This window comes from Trichosurus vulpecula, chromosome 6 (genome assembly GCF_011100635.1).
Source record: "Trichosurus vulpecula isolate mTriVul1 chromosome 6, mTriVul1.pri, whole genome shotgun sequence".
In the NCBI taxonomy this organism is placed as follows: domain Eukaryota; kingdom Metazoa; phylum Chordata; class Mammalia; order Diprotodontia; family Phalangeridae; genus Trichosurus; species Trichosurus vulpecula.
Window position 1 is genome coordinate 99,702,678 of NC_050578.1, and position 22,278 is coordinate 99,724,955.

At 40.1% G+C, this 22,278-nt stretch overlaps 1 protein-coding gene across 1 annotated transcript; it reads right to left on the reverse strand.

Moving 5' to 3' along the window:
- Nucleotides 1-1,307: 1,307 nt before the first annotated feature.
- Nucleotides 1,308-21,721, reverse strand: TLR2 (toll like receptor 2). Its single transcript, XM_036764493.1, has 2 exons — nt 20,820-21,721; nt 1,308-4,354 (listed from the first exon to the last, which is right to left on the reverse strand). Exon 2 carries the CDS (start codon nt 4,336-4,338, stop codon nt 1,990-1,992), a length of 2,349 nt encoding a protein of 782 aa, XP_036620388.1. The 5' UTR covers nt 4,339-4,354; nt 20,820-21,721; the 3' UTR covers nt 1,308-1,989.
- Nucleotides 21,722-22,278: the final 557 nt, after the last annotated feature.

The following is a 22,278-nucleotide window of genomic DNA, read 5'->3' on the forward strand; positions in this document are numbered from 1 at the left end:
CTGGAGAACAATTTGGGCCTATGCCTAAGGGCTATAAATCTATAGATACCCTTTGACATAGCAATATCACTACTAGGTTTGCACCCCAAAGAGATCAAAGGGAAACAAAAAGAATCTATTTATTCAAAAATATTTATAGCAGTTATTTTGGTGGTGGCAAAGAACTGGAAATTGAAGGGATGACCATTAATTTGGGAATGACTGAACAAGTTGTGGTATATGATTGTGATGGAATACTTTGTGCTTAAGAAATAGCAAAGAAGATGGTTTCAGAAAAACCTGGGAAGACTTATTTAGACTGATTCAAAGGGAAGTAAGCACAACCAGGAGAACACTGTACACAGTAACATTAATATTACAACCATAATCAACTTTGACAGACTTGGCTACTCTCATCAATACAATGATCTATGACAATTCCAAGGGATTCGTGATGCAAAATGATCTCCACCTCCAGAGATAGAATTAATGAACTCTGAGTGCAGATTGAAGCATACTTTTTCATCTTATCCTTCTTGCTTTTTTTTGCAACATGGCTAAAATGAAAATATTTTGCGTGCTTTCCTATGTACAATGGGTATCATATAGCCTTCCTTCTCAATGCGTAGTGGAAAGAGGGGGAGAATTTGGAACTGAAAATAAAAAGTGAATATTAAAAATGTTTTTAAAAAAGTGGGAGGGAGTAATGCAGAATATATAGAATAAATGCAAAGTCTATACAAAGAGAGAGAGACAGAAGGTAGGTGCAAGAACAGAGGCTGTTGGCAAGAGAGAGGTGGAAAAACAGACCTCATCAAAGACAGCAACCCAGAAATACCAATATTCTGTTTGCCTCAGTCCACAATTCTTGGGAAGAAGCCTTAAAGTTTTTAATTTGCAATAGTCAAAGGTCTTTTCTTCAGGCCAGATCAAGAACCGATTTGGATTTTTATGTGTTTTAGACTAATCTTTACATAATTTGAAAGCTCTATCTTTCATCATTACCTTCTGAATGGAAAGCTTCCCCTGTTCCCAGGCCAATAACTCCTAAGGGGTTCTCCGTTGGCTTACTAGACTGGCCCCTATGGCACCCTAGTCAAGGACTAATCGCCTGGTCTGGATAAAGACTAATCAAAGTATGAGGGGTGAGAGAGAGTGGAGGTCCGAGGACAAGCTTTCCTTCACCAAGAAAGTCCTTCAATAGAAAATCTTACCATAGTGCTCTTAAGGGGTTTCTGTGGTGAAGGTTTCTGTTGTCCCATGTTCACATTGTCCCCTCCTGGCTGTTGCTCATGAAGACTGTTACAATGAAATAAAGAAACTGAGTATCATCCAGACAAATGATTTATTTAGTAAGACATGTGGGTGCAGAAACAAACTGGGTCTCAGGCTGTCAGCAGAACAAGAGACAAGACCGTTGGTTTCTACACAGTTAATATACAACTTGGAGGGAGTTGGAAAAAAAAAGATGTAGGGATTGAGCCACCTGGTTTCTTATTGGTGAGAAGGAGAGAGGTAGTTTTTGTCACATTCCTGAAGTGAGGTGACCATTGAAAGGAGGAGTAATCTTGTGACTTAAAATCAGGTGAGTTTGAGATTTAATTTCACAAAACTGTGGGTAAAGAGCAAAATGGAGTTATTCGTGCTATTTTTTTTAAATGTAACAGCCCTGGATTCTTAGCAGTAGTCCCTAACCAGTTTAGGCAAATGGTCAGACTGAAAAAAATTGTAATAATAACAGTTTGTATCAGGAAATCAAGTGACCCAGACAGTGACTGAACCAGCACTCTACTTGGATGTGAACAAGCAATCTCATGAAGTAAACACAAAATCACTTAGAGCTTTGAAGTCCAGAAGGTCTAATGTAACTCCACAAGCCATAAAAGCCACTGGTGAGAGCCTTAGATATTGGGGACAATCTGGTCTTTGTTCAGAAAAATAGGGGGAAAATATATAGTGTCATTTCCTACAGGCTAGGAATGATAGAGCTAAGTTTTGAGCTCCATGTGCCTAGGACTTTATAGCAGTTCTCAAATTGAGCCAAAACACCTCCTGCTGAGCTTCATCCCTGGGCCACTCCAGGTAGGTCTTGGAGTTCATGATCTTCCGAAGCTTGCAGAATCTCTGAGGAATGGCTTTCTTCTCAATGGGCTCCAGGAGGATAAGAATAGCTGCATCATTGTTTTCATCAAAGAAGCGAAAGTGGGAGAAATCCAGCTCATACTTACACCACTCACTCTTGACAAAGCTTTCTGAAAGCACAAAGAGTGTTTTATGACTCTTATCGATGGAGTCAATGATGTTGTCAATGATCCACTTGCCAGGCACAAAGTCTCGCTTGTGGAGACACAGTCGGAAGGGGGGGTCAAAATTCTCCAGTTCTCGGACCATGAAGTTCTCAACCCAGTTAGAGTCTCCTTCACTGTAGGAAACAAAAGCATCATAACAGATCTCCCGATCTATGTTTTTCCTGGGCTTTCTCTTGGCCTGGAGCCAGGCCCACATCATTTTCATGTACCAGATGCCATGAAACCGGTAGCATAGAACCCCAGCCAGCAAGGCAAACAGGAAAAGGAAAGAACAGATTGCAGCCACCAGCTGCACTCGGTAGCATTCAGAGAAGGAAAGTCGAACGTCCTGAACTCGTTTGCCCCTTACCTGGAATGGAGAATCGCAGAGGTAGCTTTCTGGCCAATCTGTCAGGATTTTAGCCAGCAGGGCTTGTTCATTGGAGACAAAAGACAGAAATTCACAAGAACAAATGAAGTTGTTGTGTCCAGCTGCCAAACTTTCCATTGTCTGAAAGGACTCAAGCTGTGCCTTAGAGAAAGTATGCACTGTGTTCCAACTGATGTTCATTGCCACTAAATTGGGGAAATTAGCAACATCTGGTAGGGTCTTTAGCTTATTTCTGGAAAGATAAAGCTCTTTAAGCTGTGGCAGATCCAAGTGAAAATCAATGAGCTGGTTATTACTGATATCTAAGATTTCCAGGGTCTGGGGGATACATGGAGTTACTCTTTGGGTTTTCGTGCTAGAGATGTTCAAATATTTCAACTTTCTTGGCCACTGACAACTGTCAGGCATGGAGTCAAGTCTATTTTTGCTAATGTCAAGGTGAGTCAGGTTTTTCACAGTCAGCAAGAGTTCCCCCACTCTTTCCAGAGATTCGAATTTATTTTGACTGAAACTTAAGGTGTGCAGACTGGGCCAGGCCCCCTCACAAGCTGAATTTTCTAGACTATTTTCACTCATCAAGCCATCACTGAGATCAAAATACTCTAGGGATCTCAAATTTCTTGAGAGTTCACAAGGGACAAGGAAAACCTTACTACTTGTGAGGGTGATTCTCTTGATTCCTCCTAATAATGAATACACAGAGCTCAGGTCATAAAATCTGTAAAAGTTTCCAATCCGTAACCTCTGAATGATGATAGCTTCAACTTTCCTTTGATTTCCAATTGCACTTAGAGGCACATCTTCCCAGTCTCCAATTCCATTAAGTTCACAATCCTCAAACACAACTTCCAACAACTCAGAAGCAAAGGAACACATTTTAAGAATTTCAATAAAACTTTTATCTGTGAATAGCACATTTCTAAATATAATCTTCTCAATAAGTACACTGGAAGCATCAGATGGCAGTGAAAAATAAAAATTTTCCATATCAGTATTTCTCAGTTCCAGACACTGCAAAGAACTTGCAAGGTCAACCATGATGTTAGGCAGTAAAATTGGCTTCTTGATGCTGACAGCCAGGTGGCTTATGTTGTGAATAGACTTCAAACTTCCTGGCTCATATTTCTGCAGATAATATGCCTCAATCTCAAAGTCCTCCAGCATACTCAGCCCTTCAAAGTCTTGCTTCTGAAGCTCTAAGATGTTGTTCCCTACTTTAAGAACCCTCAAATTGGGGAGGTGCAAAAAAAGAGGGCTTGGTCCAAGTCGTGGGTAGGGATTGCCCTGCAAGTGTAGAACCTGCAAGGAAGGGAGGGAATTAAACCAGGAGGGTAACAAGTGAGACAAGTTATTTTTGGACAAGTCCAGATGTTTCAAATTTCCCAGGGACTGAAAAGAATTTGGTTCTATTTCACGAATTTGGTTAGATTGCAACAACAAAACTTCCAGGTTGACACAGTTCTGAAGGTCTGTTTCTCTGATGTATGAGATACTATTGAAGGACAGGTCCAACTGTTTTACAGCCTCCGTCAGGCCTGAAGGAATGGTGCCCAAAGACTTGGAATGGCCATCACAGATGCCAACAGGATCACATGACATAGAAGTCTGCTTAGGAGCATCTTCTTCTGAGAGACTAATTATGGTCCACAAGACCCACACTGTCCACCTGGCATGTCTCATTGTCCAGGGACTCAGCCTTAAAAAGAAAAAAAGATCAGGATGAGTGACTCTGTTTACCCTAATGTAGCATTGACCAAGGCTAATGATCCTAAAACAACATCGCATAAACATTGTAATGGTCCTAAGCGTGTTCTTACCTTTCTGATACTTCCCTTTGGGATGGTTGTGAGGCTCAAATGATATCAAGTCCTTTGCCCACTTTAAAGTGCCACATAAATGCTAACATTTGTCTCTGTCAAGTAACTTCCAAAGACTTATCAAAAGTAAATCAAGTAAATGCTGGAGAAGACGTGGAAAAATTGGAACACTGTTACACTGTTGGTAGAACTGTGAACTGATCCAGCCATTCTGGAGAGCAATTTGGAACTATGCCCAAAGGGCTATAAAAATGTGCATGCCCTTTTTCTCAGCAATATCACTTCTAGGGCTGTATGCCAAAGAGATCACACAAGGGGGAAAGGGACCCATATGTACAAAAATATTTATAGCAGCTCTTTTTGTGGTAGTGAAGAATTGGAAATCAAGGGGATGCCCATCAATTGGGGAATGGCTAAACAAGTTGTATATGAATGTAATGGAATATTATTGTGCTATAAGAAATGGGAAAGATAAGGAATTCATAATAACCTGGGAAAGACCTACATGATATGATGCTGAGTGAACAGAGCAGAACCAGGAGAACATTGTATATAAGCATAGATATATTGATTCTGTGACGACTAACTTTGATAGACTTGGCTCTCCTCAGCAATACAAGGTTCAAAGACAACTCCAAAGGACTCATGATGGAAAGAGCTATCTACATCCAGAGAAAGAACTATGGAGTCTGAATGCAGATTGAGTCAAATTGTTCGCTCTCTTTTTTTCTCTTCTTTTTGGTTTTGTTTCTTCTTTCTCATGATTAATTCCATTGGTCATAAATTTTCTTTATAATTTGACTATTGTATAAATAAGTTTAATGTGAAGGTATATATAGAAGATATATCAGATTTCATACCATCTTGGGGGGAGGGGGGAGGGGAGGCAGGGGAAGAAAATCTGGAGCTCAAAAACATGCAGAACTGAGTGTTGTAAACTAAAAATAAAAAAATCTGAATTAAAAAAAGATTAAAAAAAAAGTAAATCATGGTCTAGTTTAGATTTTCCAGGAGCTTCCCCATCAACTAGATGCCTCATGGATTTGTATGGCATAGGTACAGCAGCAATCTTTGACATTAAGGGAGAAAGATCTTGGTTCATATTCTATCTCTGATACTTACTAGCAAAATAACCATGGGGGGAATCACTGTTTTTTAACTTTGAGATCCAGTTTCCCCATTTATAATAATGAGGACAATAATAAATGGGCTGCCTTCTATTAAAAATGATTATTAATAATCAATATATTAGAGATTCAGAACTTCCCCCAGCCCCTTCCTTTCTTTTTTTTGTTTTTATTTTATTTAATATTTTAGTTTTCAACATTGTTTTCCACAAGATTTTGACTTACAGATTTTCTCCCCATTTCTACCCTCCACCCCATTCCAAGATGGCATATATTTTGATCACCTCATTCCCCAGTCAGCCCTCCCCTCATTCACCCCATCCCCCCCATCCCCTTTCCCCTTAATTTCTTGTAGGGCAGGATAGATTTCTATGCCCCATTCCCTATATAACTTATTTCCCAGCTGCATGCAAAAAAAAAAACTTTTTTTTAAGCATCTGCTTTTAAAACTTTGAGTTCCAAATTCTCTCCCCTCTTCCCTTCCCACCCACCCTCCCTAGAAAGGCAAGCAATTCAACATAGATCACACATGTAAAACCATTCCACAATACTCATGTTGTGAAAGACTAACTATATTTTGCTCCCTCCTATCCTGTCTCCCTTTACTCAGTTTTCTCCCTTGACCATGTCCCTTTTCAAAAGTTTTTTGCTTTTGACTACCTCCTCCCCCTATCTGCCCTCCCTTCTATCACCCCCCCCCTTTTTATCCCCTTCCCCTTACTTTCCTGTGGAGTAAGATACCCAATTGAGTGTGTATGTTTTTCCCTCCTCAAGTTGAATCCGATGAGAGTAAGATTCACTCATTCCCCCTCACCTGCCCCCTCTTCCCTTCCAACAGAACTGCTTTTTCTTGCCACTTTTATGTGAGATAATTTACCCCGTTCTCTCTCTCCCTTTCTCTCTCTCTCTCTCTCTCTCTCTCTCTCTCTCTCTCTCTATATATATATATATATATATATATATATATATATTCCTCTCTCACCCCTTAAATTTATTTCATTTTTTAAGATATCATTCCTTCATATTCAACTCATCCTGTGCCCTCTGTCTATATTCCCTTCAACTACCCTACTGCTGAGAAAGGTCTCATGAATTACACACATCATCTTTCAATGTAGGAATGTAAACATAACAGTTCAACTTTAATAAGTCCCTTATGAATTCTCTTTCTTGTTTACCTTTTCATGCCTCTCTTGATTCTTGTATTTGAAAGTCAAATTTTCTATTCAGCTCTGGTCTTTTCATTGAGAAAGCTTGAGAGTCCTCTATTTTATTGAAAATCCATATTTTGCCTTGGAGCATTATACTCAGTTTTGCTGGGGAGGTGATTCTTGGTTTTAATCCTAGCTCCTTTGGCCTCCAGAATATCATATTCCAAGCCCTTCAATCCCTTAATGTAGAAGCTGCTAGATCTCGTGTTATTCTGGTTATGTTTCCATAATATTCAAATTGTTTCTTTCTGGCTGCTTGCAGTATTTTCTCCTTGATCTGGGAGCTCTGGAATTTGGCGACAATATTCCTAGTTTTCTTTCTGGGATCTTTTTCAAGAGGCAATGGGTGGATTCTATCAATTTCTATTTTACCATGGGTCTAGAATATCAGGGCGGTTTTCCTTGGTAATTTCTTGAAAGATGATATCTAGGTTCTTCTTTTGATCATGGCTTTCAGGTAGTACAATAATTTTTAAATTATCTCACCTGGATCTATTCTCCAGGTCAGTCATTTTTCCAATGAGATATTTCACTTTGTCTTCCATTTTTTCATTCTTTTGGCTCTGTTTTATAATATCTTGGTTTCTCATAAAGTCACTAGCTTCCACTTGCTCCAATCTAATTTTTAAGGTGGTGTTTTCTTCAGTGGTCTTTTGGACCTCCTTTGCCATTTGGCTAGTTCTGCCTTTCAAGGCATTCTTCTCCTCATTAGCTTCTTGGAGCTCTTTTGACATTTGGGTTAGTCTATTCTTTAAGGTGTTATTTTCTTCAGCATTTTTGGGTCTCCTTTAGCAAGTCATTGACTTGTTTTTCATGGTTTTCTTGCATCACCCTCATTTCTCTTCCCAATTTTTCCTCTACTTCTCTTACTTGCTTTTCCAAATCTTTTTTGAGCTCTTCCATGGCCTGAGCCCAATTCATATTTTTCTTGGAGGCTTTTGATGTAGGCTCTTTGACTTTGTTGACTTCTTCCGCTTTGAGAGAAATAAACACTGATGTGACCTGATCCTATTTGTCTTTCTTCAGCTCTGAAGGCTGACAGTTTGGTGCCATGACTCAGATTAGAACAAGGGAGTAGAGACTGAACTCTTCCCCTAACAGCACTGGATTAGGCACCCAGGACTTAGTCTCCTGAAAATTCCAGCCCTGATGGGGGTAGGTAAATCCCTTCTCAAGCCCCTGCTCATATCATTGGACTCGTTCACGCCCAGGGTTATTTGGTGCCTGTTTGCTGCAGTCTGAGCTTTTCTCTCCGTGCTGGCTCTGGGGATGAAAGTTCAGGGTAGTTGTGAGGATCCTACAATTGTAAAGTGCTAGGCACAGTGTTTGGCACAGGACAAAAGCTACCTAAATGTTAACTGTCTTTATTATATCTTTATTAATTAGATGTAATTGCTTCATACTTAATAATTTTATGGGTTTTTAGATGTGATCAGCATACAATGCCAATGGTGATGAAATGAATGATTTTCTGTGTAAGGTTATTTGGAAGTACATTCAACTAAATTAGGGTCACCTGGTTGTTAATTAATTGGTTTTGTTTCATGTTTTAAATATATGATATTGTTTATGGTATTGTTATATTTCTAAATATTCTTATACTGTGTAATTTAGGAAACAATTGTATCACCCATGTTTTTAGAAAAGCAATTCCTCTTACAATCTGGATGTTGTAAGATTAAGAATTGTACTGTCAGAAAAAAATGAATGGGTTAGGAAGCTGTTAGGTCATTGTACCACCCTCAAGTATTTACAAAGGCAGTTTCTTTTTAAGAGAAACTGGCAATTATACAAAGAAAAGACCTTATAAAACTACAAGGATTTTTGGAACCATCTAGTCATAAATTCTCATCAACCCTGTGCATGAATTTTCTGTGTTGTGGAATTACTACTGAGTAAATAGGAATCCTTGCACAAAATAAGGGTGTTACTTTCAAGTCTAATTCACCTAAGGATATATTTATATGTGCGTTAAATTGAAGGTCTGTGAGCTATCTCATTCACTATCTATGTGAGATTCCAGAATGTAATTGTTTTCTTAATTTCTACTGGCATATTTAAAGACAAAGGGAAGAAAAAAATGCTCAGTAAATTTTTAAAGGCCTGGAGACTTCGTTCTTGTGATAAGGCTAATTTAATTGGGTATGTTCTTCTTGGCTTATAAAACTGAATCTCCTCTCCATTACAAACACCTCTTTGACTAGAGAATTTAGATAACTAGGAATATTGTGGTAATTAGGAATTTAGTACTTTGGGGATTTATTTATGTTATTTAAAAGACATTTTACACCAACTTAGTTTTAATAAATTCCAATTTTAGAGGTTTCCAGATAATTTACTTCATGACAGTTTAGTGATTATTCCTTTTTATCATCAGGATAAATTTAAAGCTATTTTTTAAAAAGGGAACTACTTTTACAAAGAAATGTTTTGAAAAAATCTTTTGTATGATTTTTAGAAGGCCTACTAAATTGTCATTTGCAAGACAATTTATTTGAATCATATTTTGACATTGATAACAATTGCGTCCAAACCTACTGTGAATTTCCAAGTTTCATCTGTAGGCTTGTTGTGTCCTTGTCCCAGTCTCAAATGGATGTTTTCAGAGAAACAGAGTCAGAGTCAGCGGCTCAATAGAAGCAACATCAGAGATCTAAGGCTAGAGATTAATGCTAAAGCATCTAAATTACTGTAATGAGCCTTGTAAGTGGGAAAGATCTCGCTGTTTTGTTCTGAATTTATAGTCATTCCATGGCCTAAGCAAGTGTTTAAAATTAGTGTTTGAACTTATCTAATTTATAAGATTCAATTCCTAAACTATCTCATCCTTTCATATTGAGTCTAATTTGACAAGGGTAAACAAGCTTGAGAAACAGATGTAAATCTATTAAGTTGAGAGGTTAAAGTCAGGAACGTCTCCTGTTTTTGTTTTAAGGGATAGGATTTCAGAACAGACAGTCATGTTAGCGAAGAGTAGTAATTTATGAGCTATCTTGTGTTATCTTAATGAAAAATCTGATTTTACTTATGTTGGTTATTTAATCTGGAATTAGAACAGGTGTGGAAATGTATGCAAACTCCTTACAACTCACCGTAAAGATGTTCTCACAAGGGATTCTGAGAGCAGTAGTATTTTTCTGTGATGAATCTCTTACTGTTACCAGTGTGGGATTATAGTCAGATATGTGATCCTTGAGAACTGAACCCACCTGAAACTCGGATTATTGGAACTTGCTATTCAAGACCTTATGGGTTAACTGATGTTAACTGAGTCTGACTCCAGGTATGACCATAAAGGAGTGGTATTGATCCAATGATCCATGATGTCAACAATCCTATGGAGTTTTACATCTATGCACTGCAGAGGATGTTCTCATGGGAAAGGCTGGAGAATGACTTTTGCATGAGCTGAGTCTCCTGACTAATTTCCCCAATATGACACATGGAATGGAAAATAGCCCAACTGACTGACTTTAAGCCTGGCTCAACGCAATTGGCCATCTATATAATTTTTGCCTGGAATTGACATGAAGTTAGGGAAGCATTATTGTCTTAGTATATAGTTATGTCCCTATTTTACAGCAAATTCCTATAATCATGTCAGATGGTCAGTATGAAGACGACATTAAATCTTTATTTTATAAGATAATACTGGAGCATATCTGAGTTACTATAGTAAGATGCAAGTATAAGATTTGAGCTATTTGGCCTAGAATTTTAGCCCTTTCTATATTCCAAACAACTAACAACTATTTAGCCTTAACATCTGTTACTAGTTATATATTCCTATATAAGTCGGGGTCTTTTAATTACTCATAAGGGCATGGGGATAATTAGGTCAAAGACCTGTGAAACTAGGATATGATTCTATTATTTAGTTAATAGCATAACTGTCTCAGTTCTATTACAATTAGTTATCTTAGAAGAGGACTGGCTCGTGGTCATCTTGTAAATGCCTTAAAAGAAATGTTCACTTTAATTAGGAGTTATTTATTTGAACAGGGCTAGAAGTTGGAAATGCTTTATTGTAAATGACTTACTTGCATTATTTGACCTGGTTATTGGCAAAGTAATTGAAAATTGTGTTAAAACCATTTTTGTAGGAGTTTTTTTAACAAAGAAAGGGAATGTCTACAAGTGACCTGAGTCTAAGAAGATAGTCATCAGGAAACTGCTTAGACCACACTCAGACCAGAGAACTTCATCCTATGGTGTCCTGAGAACCAGACAGCCATATGAAATGAGACTTCTGGTACTTAAATAGACAATTTTATTCACTGTTTACTTTTTCCCTTTGGGTATTTTATCTGTACTTACTAAAGGGGACTGCCCCCTTTGGTTTTATCAATGCGTTGATCAATTTCTCCCTTCTCTCCCCCCACCCCCCCCCACATTGTTACCCATCACAAGTCCCCAAACCCTTGATGAAGTGTTGGCCATAACAGTAGTTTATTGAGGAGCCTACTCCTTTCATTAGAATTAGATGGAGGAATGTGAAAAATGATTGTTAATAACCAGTATCTTGGAGATTCGGAATTTCCCCCTGTCTTCTTCTTTCAAAGCTGACTTGAAGTTCAGTTTTTCTTCTGAAGGACATTACTGATGATGAGATTGCATTGACTCCCCTTAGCTTGGGCCTCTAACCAAGCATGAAAGCAATTTACTCTTAGGTAGGGAAGCCCATTGTTTTCTGCTCATGCTTGGGTGGAGACAGATTCTTTTGTCTAGAGAGCCCAAATCCAGGGGTGGTCTGATAAAAAGGTATTTCCTCAGTCCAGGGATGAAATGATGATGGAGTGATATCAGCCCCTGTTGGAAAGGTATATAAATTGTGCAAGCTAAACCCAAGGTGAGCTCAGCTCCAGACTGGCTCCCATGCATGGACACATGCCTACTGCCCGCTTTGAGAGAAATAAACACTGATGTGACCCAATCCTATTTGTGTTTCTTAGACTGAACTCTGAAGGTTGACACTACCTGTTTTTAAGAGACTCCCCCTGGCTGTTAGTGGTATCCTCCATCCCACAATATTAGATTGTATTCATTTAGCCATGTGTCTGGGATATCTCACCCTCAAATAGAATATAAGGTTTTTGTTTATTTTTACCACAGTAAGCATTTGTTAAGCACCTACTGTGTGCTAAATATTCAGGAAACAGAAGCAAAAGACAGTCCCTGCCCTCAGGGAGCTGTCCATCTAATCAGGGAGACAGTAAGCAAACAAATATATGCAAACAAGTTATATACAGAATTAATAAGAAACAATTAAGAGAGGGAAGGTACTAGAATTAAGAGTGGTTGGGAAAGACTTCCCAAAGAAAATGGGATTTTAGCTGGGTCTCAAAGGAGAAGTCAAGAGGCAGAGATGAAGAAGGAGAGCATTCTAGGTATGGGGAGAAGATGCCTAGAGATGAGAGATGGGGTGTCTTGTCTGAACAGAAAAGAAGCCAATGTCACTAGATCAAATAGCACATGGTGGGGAGTAAGGTGTAAGAAGACTGGAAAGGTAGGAAGGGCCTGGGTTATGAACGGCTTTGGATGTCAAAAAAGAAGATTTTGTATCTGATCCTGGAGGCCATAGGGAGCCAATGAAGTTTATTGAGTGGGGAGTGATGAGATCACATCTATGTTTCAGGAAAATCAATTTGGTCAGGGAATGTGTCCCATTTTGGTTCTCCTGTCCCTAGTACCTGACACATGATAGATGCCTAAGATTTCTCAATTGTTGAATGAATGAATTAATGAAAGTGTTGTGAAAATCGAAAGATGAATTATTATCAACTCTAGAGGTCTTTGTAAATCTTTTTTATTGTCAACAACAACAAAAACCATTTCAATATACAAGTGCAGCTTGAAGAAGTTGTGAAACTTTATTATAGGAGCAGCTAGGTGGCACAATAGATAAAGTGCTAGGCCTGGTGTCAAGAGGATTCATCTTCCTAAATTCAAATCTGGCCTCAGATACTTACTAGTTTTGTGACCCATTTACCTCTCTGTTTCCTCATCTGTCAAATGAGCTGGAGAAGGAAGTGCTATACCACTCCAGCATCTTTACCCAGAAAACCCCAAGATGGAGTCATGAAGATGTAATAACAACATGGCTAGCAGCTGCTGCTGGGCTGTAAGACCCAACAAGACCAGCAACAAGAGCTGCCAGCACAGATTCTTTGATCTGCTTTTCTAAGGAAAGCAATTTTAAGGGGTTAACAATCTCACTTTAATCAAACATACATATATCATTCACTTAGTTCAGGGGGAAAAACCAGCACCCTGAAGTTCAGATACAAATACAAATAGAAATTACAAACAGAAAATATCAACAGATCAAATAACACAGTTCAACAGATAGGCTTTGTCTGATCAAAACATCACACACATAGTCACTAAAAAGAGAAGCACCAACATTTGTATTTTCTTCAAAGCTGGGGCCTCTTAACAATGGCTACCCAGAGTCTCCACACCAACACTCTTCCAGTGAGTGAGAGCCCCAGACAAAATGCTAACCTGTATTATAATCTGGGTATATACCCTGTTCCGGGTCAAAGGTGTCACAACCATGTGACTCAAACCCACATGACCTAAAAGCTTCTTCAGGGTCAAAGGGCATCACAAGCATGTGACTCAAACCCATGTAAACTAGGCTTTCCCTTGAGGTAAGCAAGTCATCAAAGACTCCCAATTTAATCAAAGAAACAAAGGCTAGACTCATCATACCTAAGTGCTCCAAAAGAAAGAACAGTAAAAAAAGTCCCACCCTACTTAACATTACAGAAGAGTCAGATATTACTGAAATCACTGAACAAAAGCAACAATGAACCTTTATTATGTATAGTCTGGCTTTTAAAGTTATCAATGTAAATCTGTACCCCTTTCAGATTTTGGCAAGTCTAGGGGTAGGCCATAAAGGACACAGGGAGAGAACTTGAGGGGACAGGTGGTAAGCTGTTCAGGAGGTGAGTGGCAGCACTAGGCCTGGAATCAGGAAAAACAAAGTTCAAACTCTGGCCTCAGACCCCTAGTAGCTGCATGACCCTAGGCAAATGACTTAACCTCTGCTTGCCTCAGTTTCCTCAAATGTAAAATGGGATAATAGTGCCTATGCCTGAAGGTTGTTGTAAGGATCAAATAATCATTTAGCAGAGTGCTTGGCACTTTGTAGGTACATGATAAATGCTTGTTCTCCCCACTTTCCTAGAGGGACTTCCCCAAGGTCACAGCTTTAATAGGACTTGAGTTCAGGATCTTTCTGGCTCCCAACCTAGCACTGTGTCTGTTCTACCACTCTGTTTCTCATTCTCATTCAGAATTAACTCAATTACTTACTCAAGAAAATACAGCCAGCTTTGGAAAAACGTCCCGAATCTATAGAAAATTATCACCAAAGCACCAAATCATCATTTGCCGATCTGAAAGTACAGCCTGCATAGCTGACGTTTACATGATGCTTTATATGCATTATTTCTTTGGGGGGAGGGGAGGAGGGGAATCATAAACCATCCAGTGAGGTACACTCTAGAACAATTATAATCCCCTTTTTACACAGGCAACCAACCCAAAGTCATACAGCTTGTGAGTGGAGGAGGTAGGATTTGAACCCAGGTCTTCCTGATGTCAATCAGTCAGCATTTATTAAATTTGCTCATTTTGACCAGGTGCCTATCATGGGCCAGGCACTGCGCTAAGTGCTGGAGGTACAAAGAAAGATAAAAAGAAACAAACAAAAACAAAACCAATCCCTGCTCTCAAGGAGCTCTACTGCTATTTCTACTACAACACGCACACACCAAAACCAGTGCCAAGTGAGGGCATATAAAAAGGCTCCCTTAACATTTGTTGAATAAAAGAATAAATGAATCAGTTTAAGAAAGTCTGATGAGAAATTCTGTGCTTCAACACTTGGAGTCAGTCTTGGGGAAGAGCTAACCTAGCTCAAGCTTAAGGGCTATGCTGACCCCTACCTTGACCAGGGGCTCACCTTCTGGCTGCATAATTCAGGGCAGGTAACCTAACATGTTAGCGCTCTAAACCACTCCCTAAAATTTAATTTAATGAATAATAAGACAGACAGGTGATAGCTGGTATGTAATGGTAATATAAATGTAATGTAACGTAATGTAAACCTTTCCCATCCATTAATAGGCCCATGTGACCTGCTTGAGTCACATTGAAATCTGAGTCACAGGAGTCTGCGATGGGAGGAGCTTGCTGAATGGGTGGAGCAGGAAGGGTGGAACAAGAAGGCTGGAGCAGAGCTGATGGGGAGTTAGAGTCAGAGCTGGGAGAGAGGAGTTGTAGCTTAGAGAGAGAAAGAGAGAGACAGAGAGAGAGAGAGAGAGAGAGGCAGAGAGGCAGAGAGAGAGAGAGAGAAAGAGAGAGAGAGAGGGAGACAGAGAGACAGAGAGACAGAGAGAGAGAAAGAGAGGGAGACAGAGAGACAGAAAGAGACAGAGACAGAAAGAGACAGAGAGAGACAGAGAGAGAGAGAGAGAAGAAGAGAGAAGAAGAGAGAGAAAGAGAGAGACAGAGAGAAAGAGAGAGAAAGAGAGAGAGAGATACTGAGAGGTAAGCATAGGCATCAGCTAGCCTGAGTGAGAGAGGGGGCTTGTGTTGTGGGAAGGCCCTAACAGAGGGAACGCTTGGGGATGGTGGTGCCCCCTGCATTGCTAATGTGTATAGATTTCTTTGGTGTTATGATGGATTTGGCTTTCTGGTGTTGGGATTTGGCTGTCTGGTGTTTGAATAAATGTTTTGGTTCTGTCTTCCATATAGAAAGTCTGTTATATTTTGCGATTTAGAACTACAACAGCATATTCATAGATGTCATAGATGCTACAAATATTGCATTGGCGCTACAACAGATTATCTGGTTGGGATGGGTTGGGGGAGGGGGTGGACAAGAAAAGGATTATGTGACCTTTATGGTTCCTTCCAACAGTAAATCTTATAGTGATGTGAAATAGTAGTGGGTCATAGCAAAAAGAGCTTTGGACTGAAAGCCGGAAGACCTAGATTCTTGTCCCAACTCTTCCAGTGGCTACCTTTATGGACTTGGACAAGTCACAGTACTTTTATGTGCCTCAACTTTCTTCAATGTAAAATGAGAAAGGATGCTCTCTGAGGCCTCTTCCAACTTTAAAATGTCTACAGCTGCAAGGAAACCAGTCAAATACCTCACAAACACACTGTCAACAAATGTGTGCAGAGGAGAAGCAGGTGAAAACGTCTCTCAAAGAATATCAGTTAGAAGAAAGGTGCTTATCATCTGCTGCCCTTCATGTACTCCATGTTCTAGCAAAACTAGCCTTCTTAATGTTCCTTATACACAATATTCCTCTCTAGTCTCCATGCCTTTGAACAGCATGGACACCATGCTCAGAATGAACTCCCTCCTTATCTATACCTCTTAGAGTCTCTAACTTTTCCCAAAGCTCAGATCATATGCTACCTCCCACATGAAGCCTTTTCTCATTTCTCCAGCAGCTAGTCCCTTTTCCACACTGAAATTGCCTTTTATTCATTATGTGTGTGTATGTATGTATACACATGTGTGTATGTATACATACATATATTGGTGTGTATATATACATACGCGTGTATACACACACATACATATACACTGTTGACAGGTTCTATAGGTTATATCATAGTTATTTGTTCATTTCTTGAGTGTATTTTACATTTTGAGGATTTAGGGTGATTCCATTTCTTTAGGGAATTACTTTAGGGCATGATCTGGGCAATTCATATTTTTTCATCCATTTGTTTTTCCCATATGGATGGTTAGGCCAAACTTTTGAATGTTTTTGAAGCACTTCCAAGAGACTCTACAACACTTCAAGGCTGTACACAGCACAATTTCACCCACAGTCAGGAGCATCTGGAGGACCTTAGTGCTCACTTTGGAAATTGCTTTGGATCTTTTTCCATATCAGTAGAGATAACCTTTTTCAAACATGTTTGTCTTCCTGTTTTATGTCTCACGTGATACTTATAATCAGAGGACTGTCAAACATAGTTATCTTTGCTGTGATATCTTTCAAAGAATTTTGCATAATTTGGATGTACAGATGGGAGATACGTTGTTGGAAAAGAGCCTTAAGGTGGAATTTTTTTCTACTGCATTAAATGGTTTTTAGAATTAATAAACAAAACTATAGGATCTTTTCACTTATGTAATAGTAATGATGTGTTTTTTTTTTAATTTCAATAAGGAAAAATCTATTTTCTCTCCTTTCCATTGAGAAAAAAGAAAAAGAAAAAACTCCTTGGAATAAATATGCATAGTCAAGGAAAACAAATATCCAAATTAGCCATGACCAAAACCAGTATTTCTCAATCTGCTCTCTGAGTCCCCTGTGTCTTGGAAGAAGTGGGTAAGATACTTCATCACATGTCCTCTGGAATCATAGTTTACTATTGCGTAGGTTGTAATTCTTAAGTGTTTCAAAGATGTTTGTCTAAAAAAGAGGTGTTCTACTGAGGAATCTCATTTGTGAAAACCTGCCTGTTCTTTATTAGTATCTTCACCAAGGATGGATGCCCTCAGTATGTTGTGCTGAAAAGAGCCAGCAAGACCCGGATATAAATTTTGATGTGGATTTATTCAAGTGCATGACTGGTAGGGTCAGGTTATTTAAAGGGAAAGAACACAAACTGATTTCCGTGGAGATGGAAACACAAACAGTGGGACAAGCTGGGGCAGGATTATTTCCGTGGAAAACACAAACAGTGGGGTCCGTGGAGACGGGAGCACAAACAGTGGGGTGAGCTGGGGCAAGATGGAGGGTAAACTGGGGGGGGGGCAGGGCACAACAAGTACATGTAGAGATGGTTCTCATAAAAAACTTAAATAGATGGAAAAGTAACCTTAAAGGTCATTTCCCAAGCTACCACAATGTTTGCTCTTTCGCATTCATTTTTTCAGTTTCTCATAAGAAATACGAGAGCACCACGATGAAACAGAAAGAACACTAGACTACTTCTTCATTAAAAGGGAGAGTTCAGGAGAGATGCTGAAGTTATTGGGAAGTAGAACTGGTGGTTAAAATTAGCAGGCCCAGTAAAACTTTTTAAAACTTTGTAAACTGCAAACAACACCAACAACAAGGAATACTCAGCTTTAACATAGAAGACCTAAATTCCATTCCCAACTCCACTAACTGATAGCTGTATGACCTTGGGCAAATTACCAGACACCTCAGGGGACTTAATTTCCTCATCTGCTAAATGGATGTGAATGACTGCTTCATGGAATTGGTGTGAGGATCAAATAAGATAATTTATATAGGTCAATCCATCAGTCAAAAGAAGGCAAAAGACAGTCCCTGTGCTCAAAGAGCTCACCTTCTAATGGAGACATGCAAATAACTATGCACTTACAAAATACACACAGAGTAAAAGCAATACATAAACCATCATACTATCATAATTATAATTATTTTGTATGTTCTATCAAATTTGAATTGAACGTCATCATATACCTCCAGAAAAAGAACTCAACAGGGAGGCATATGAGTCAGAAACATCAGGGCTATTCCAGTCTCTTGTCTGAGCAGTTTGCTCAGCCTCCAGTTTCCAACAAAGACATTTGTTTTGTTTTTGTTTTTCTTTGGAGGTGGGAAAGCAGGGCAATTGGGGTTGAGTGACTTGCCCAAGGTCACACAGCTAGTACATGTGTCAAGTGTCTGAGGCCACATTTGAACTCAGGGCCTCCTGACTCCAAGGCTGGTGCTCCACTCACTGTGCCACCTAGCTGCCCTGAGAAGAGGAAGTCTTAAAGAGGAACTTCAGAAAATGCATAATACACTAAATTTTATCCACTATTAACATCTGGTCCCGGACATATTGGACAAATCCTTTGGATATGACAGCTGGCCCAGAACCAGTTTCAATAGGGAGGAGTGAAAGAAAGCATGGGTATCTTTGGTTGAGCACAAGAGTGAGGAAGGAAGGGAATATTAGTAGTAGGAGAAAGGGAGATGAAAAAAAAAAAAAACCCAGGAGGGAAACTTCCCCTATTTTATCACACGCCTCTGGCTGACCCAGAAAAGCGAATCAAGGTTGACTGTGTCTTCTCTATTGCACTAGTTAACCAGGAACAGTCCAGGGGCCATCTTTAGAATCAGGATTATAGAATGTTAGGATCAAAAACCTCCCAGTCCAATCCCCTCATTTGATAGAATTTTACAAAGGGACCTATGGAGCTGCAAGGGTCCTTAGAGATCACCTAGTCTGAGCCTGTTATTTTACAGAAGAGAAAACTGAGGCCTGGAGACTTAATGTGTTTGGAATCTTGGCTTCCTTTGAAGACTCAGATCAAGTGCTACCTTCTATGTGAAACCTTTCCTTAGTGACCTCTCCCTTCCTTCACCACCCCCCCATCAGTTGCTATTATCGTCCTCCCAAATTGCATAATATTCATTTTGCATAATATATTTATATATTATATAGTAATATATGTACTTATATATAATATATTTATATACATGTGGTATATGTATGTATCCTTACATACATATATACTTGTCTCCTGGTTTAGAACGTAAGCTTCTTGAAGGCAAGGACTTCTTTTGTATTTATGCCCGTATTACCACAGTGCCTAACACATAGTAAATATCTCAAAAATGTTTGCTGATTGGTTAATTAAGATCACCCAGTTAAGAAATGGTAGAGCTGGTTAGTCATTCAACAAACATTTAACAAGCACCTACTACGTTCCAGTCATTGTGCTATTTTCTGGGTACACCAAGAAAGGTCAGTCCTTGCCCTTGAGAAGTTCATGGTCTTCTCACTTAAAATCCAATAGTCCTTCCCTTCAATGGATAAGGTAACTGAAGCATAATAATGGCTAGTACATAATAATAGCTAGCATCTTTATAGTACTTTAAGGTTTGCAAAGTATTTAATGTATGTTACCCATTTGATATGCTCTACAACCTTTTGAGTTAGGTGTTATAATTACCCCCATTTTATAGATGTGCAAATTTAGGCTGAGAAAGGAGAAGTGGCTTGCCCAGCTCTTGAGTGTCTGAGATAGGATTTAAAATCCAGTCTTCTTGACAAGCAGATCACACAGCGAGTCAAGAATGAACTAGAGCTCAGGGTTCCTGATTCCTCAGTTTGGTGATTTTTTTTTCTTTATATTAGACCAGGGACGATCACACTTAAGATTATTTTCTTTTCAGTCTCCCACCTCCACTCCAAAATGCAAACAGGTTTTTAAAAGTCCTTCCTAATTGGTGAAAAGTCTCCTGTCCTATGAATACTTTATAGTGGTTTGACCACAGTTAATCCTTTCCGGGTCTTTAGTGTTTCTGTGTGCAAAATGAGGCTGTTGGCCTGGATGTTCTCAAAGGTAGGTTCCTTACACCTCTAAACGTTTAAACCTATGGTGAACAGAACACTTGGTTTGGAGTCAGAGAAGCTAGGTTTGAATCCTGGCTTTGACATTCGGTTGCAAATTGCATGACTTTGGGCTAATCATCTGAGTCGTTCTAGGTCTTAAGTTCCCTCAACTAAATTAAATAAATAAAGGAGTTGGCCTAGACTCCTTTCAGCTCCAAATCTATGGCCCTGTTTCAGTCACTAGTTTCACTTTTACATTCTCTGGCAGTAACCTAAAGCCAAGGTTTGAGTCCAGTCCTCAGCGATTGGAGAGCTGGGTACCACTGAAACCTCTCAAAGATAACAGGCTCCGGGTGCCGGGTTTGTTTGCTTTCTGAATAAGGCTCCGTTTTCACGGCCAAAGTGAGCCCAGGATTGAGAGATTTTTATTAATGGACTACCATAATGAAAGTGAACATTTGCTGTTACTTGTCTAAGCCCTGACCCTGCGCCTTAAGGGAAGGGAGCCTTCACTTTCACTAGCTCCACCCGCAGGCTTAGAGACGCTAATAGCTAACCCCTGTACCTATCCGACTCGTGGGTTCCAGGGCTGGGCCCACCTGATCCCTGCACTTCCCCAAGGGCACCCCCAGAACAACTCCCGGGAAAGGCAGTAGACATACCTAAGGTCCCAGGACGCTCCTCAGGTCTGGATTAGACAGATCCAGGTGCCTTCCGTTCAGCTAGCTGGGCTACCGCCGGGAGCGCTTGCAACAGCTACAGGCTGGATGGATACGCGGTGCAGGATGTAGGCTGTGGAATGTGTGGAGCTGGAGGAATGAGGGGGTGTCTGTCGTTGCCCCGCCCCTTCTGAACGCTCCTGCCGGTTTGGTGCGTGCGAGAGTCTAGGGAGGAGAGGCAGCGCAGGGCAGAGTCAGGAAGCAAGGACGGAACAGACAAGGTCCCTTCCCTCCTCGCCACAGCCGGGCACCCAAACTGCGCCAGCTCAGACGGGCGTGGGGATGGGGGGAGAGTGGAGGAGGGAGGGAGAGAGAGAAACCATCCTTTCTTCTTCTCCTTTTCCCGGGTAACTCTTCATCCCTGCCCAGATGCTGAGTCCAAAGTTTAGTTACCCGAGGGGAATTCCCCTGCTTCCTCACTTTCTTCTAGGCCAATGGCCAAAAGGAGGTACAAACTGGAAATTTCAGAACGAGGAGTCTGATGACTCCCACTCCATCCGCTCTTCCCAACTGTCCTCCAAACCCGTCTGGAAAATGGAGCAAAGCAAGGCTGGGGAGAAGGCAACGACCCTGGGTTCGAATTCCGATTCTGCTCCTTATACAGATGCGAGACATTTAGAAAATCAGTCCCCTCTCTGGGCTCCTCGTCCGCGTCTGTAAAATGAGAGACTTGATTCTCTCCAAGGAGGTTTCCAGCTCTAAATCCGGGATCTTAAGGAGATGGGCGCAGAAGATGGAAAAGACACAGTTCTGCCCAAAACTGAGCTACACCTGGCGCCTTGTCACAAGAGGCTTAAAGTAGGGACACCCAGATAGAATTTGGTCCCAAGGCAAATGAGGGGGTGGTGATGAAGCCAAGTGTCATCCCACAAGTGGCGAACCTCACAGGGTCACCCGTGCAGAACCAGATAGCTTCCTGTAGCCCTCTCCCCTCTGCCGACAGACTCTGGTTCTATTCTCCGATTGAATTCTCTCTTTTCCCAGACCTCACTTCCGCCCCCTGGACGCTTGTTCATCTCATATTTTGTTTACGCTCTAGTCCAGTGTTCACTCACCACCTACAGCTTTTGTGCCAAAAAAAAAAAAAAAAAAGAACCAAATTGTGGTGAAAAAAAGCACTTGGTTTTGTCTTTCTTGACTATGCAAGTTACAAGGATTTTGTTTTTCCTTCTGGAGGTAGGGAGAGAAAAATCAAGGATTTTAATTGAAAAAAGGAAAATAAAAGTTTTGTTTTTCTAAAGCAAGGTCGTCTCCAATTTGAAGTTAAGGTTCATCTTGGTACCCATTAGTTTTAAACCAAATTTTGTCCCAAAAACTGATAAACTTTTTTGACCTGAAAAATTTGGTAGTTTGGATCAAGAAAATTATTCGTACCAAAGAATATAGAGCATTTTTCTCCCCT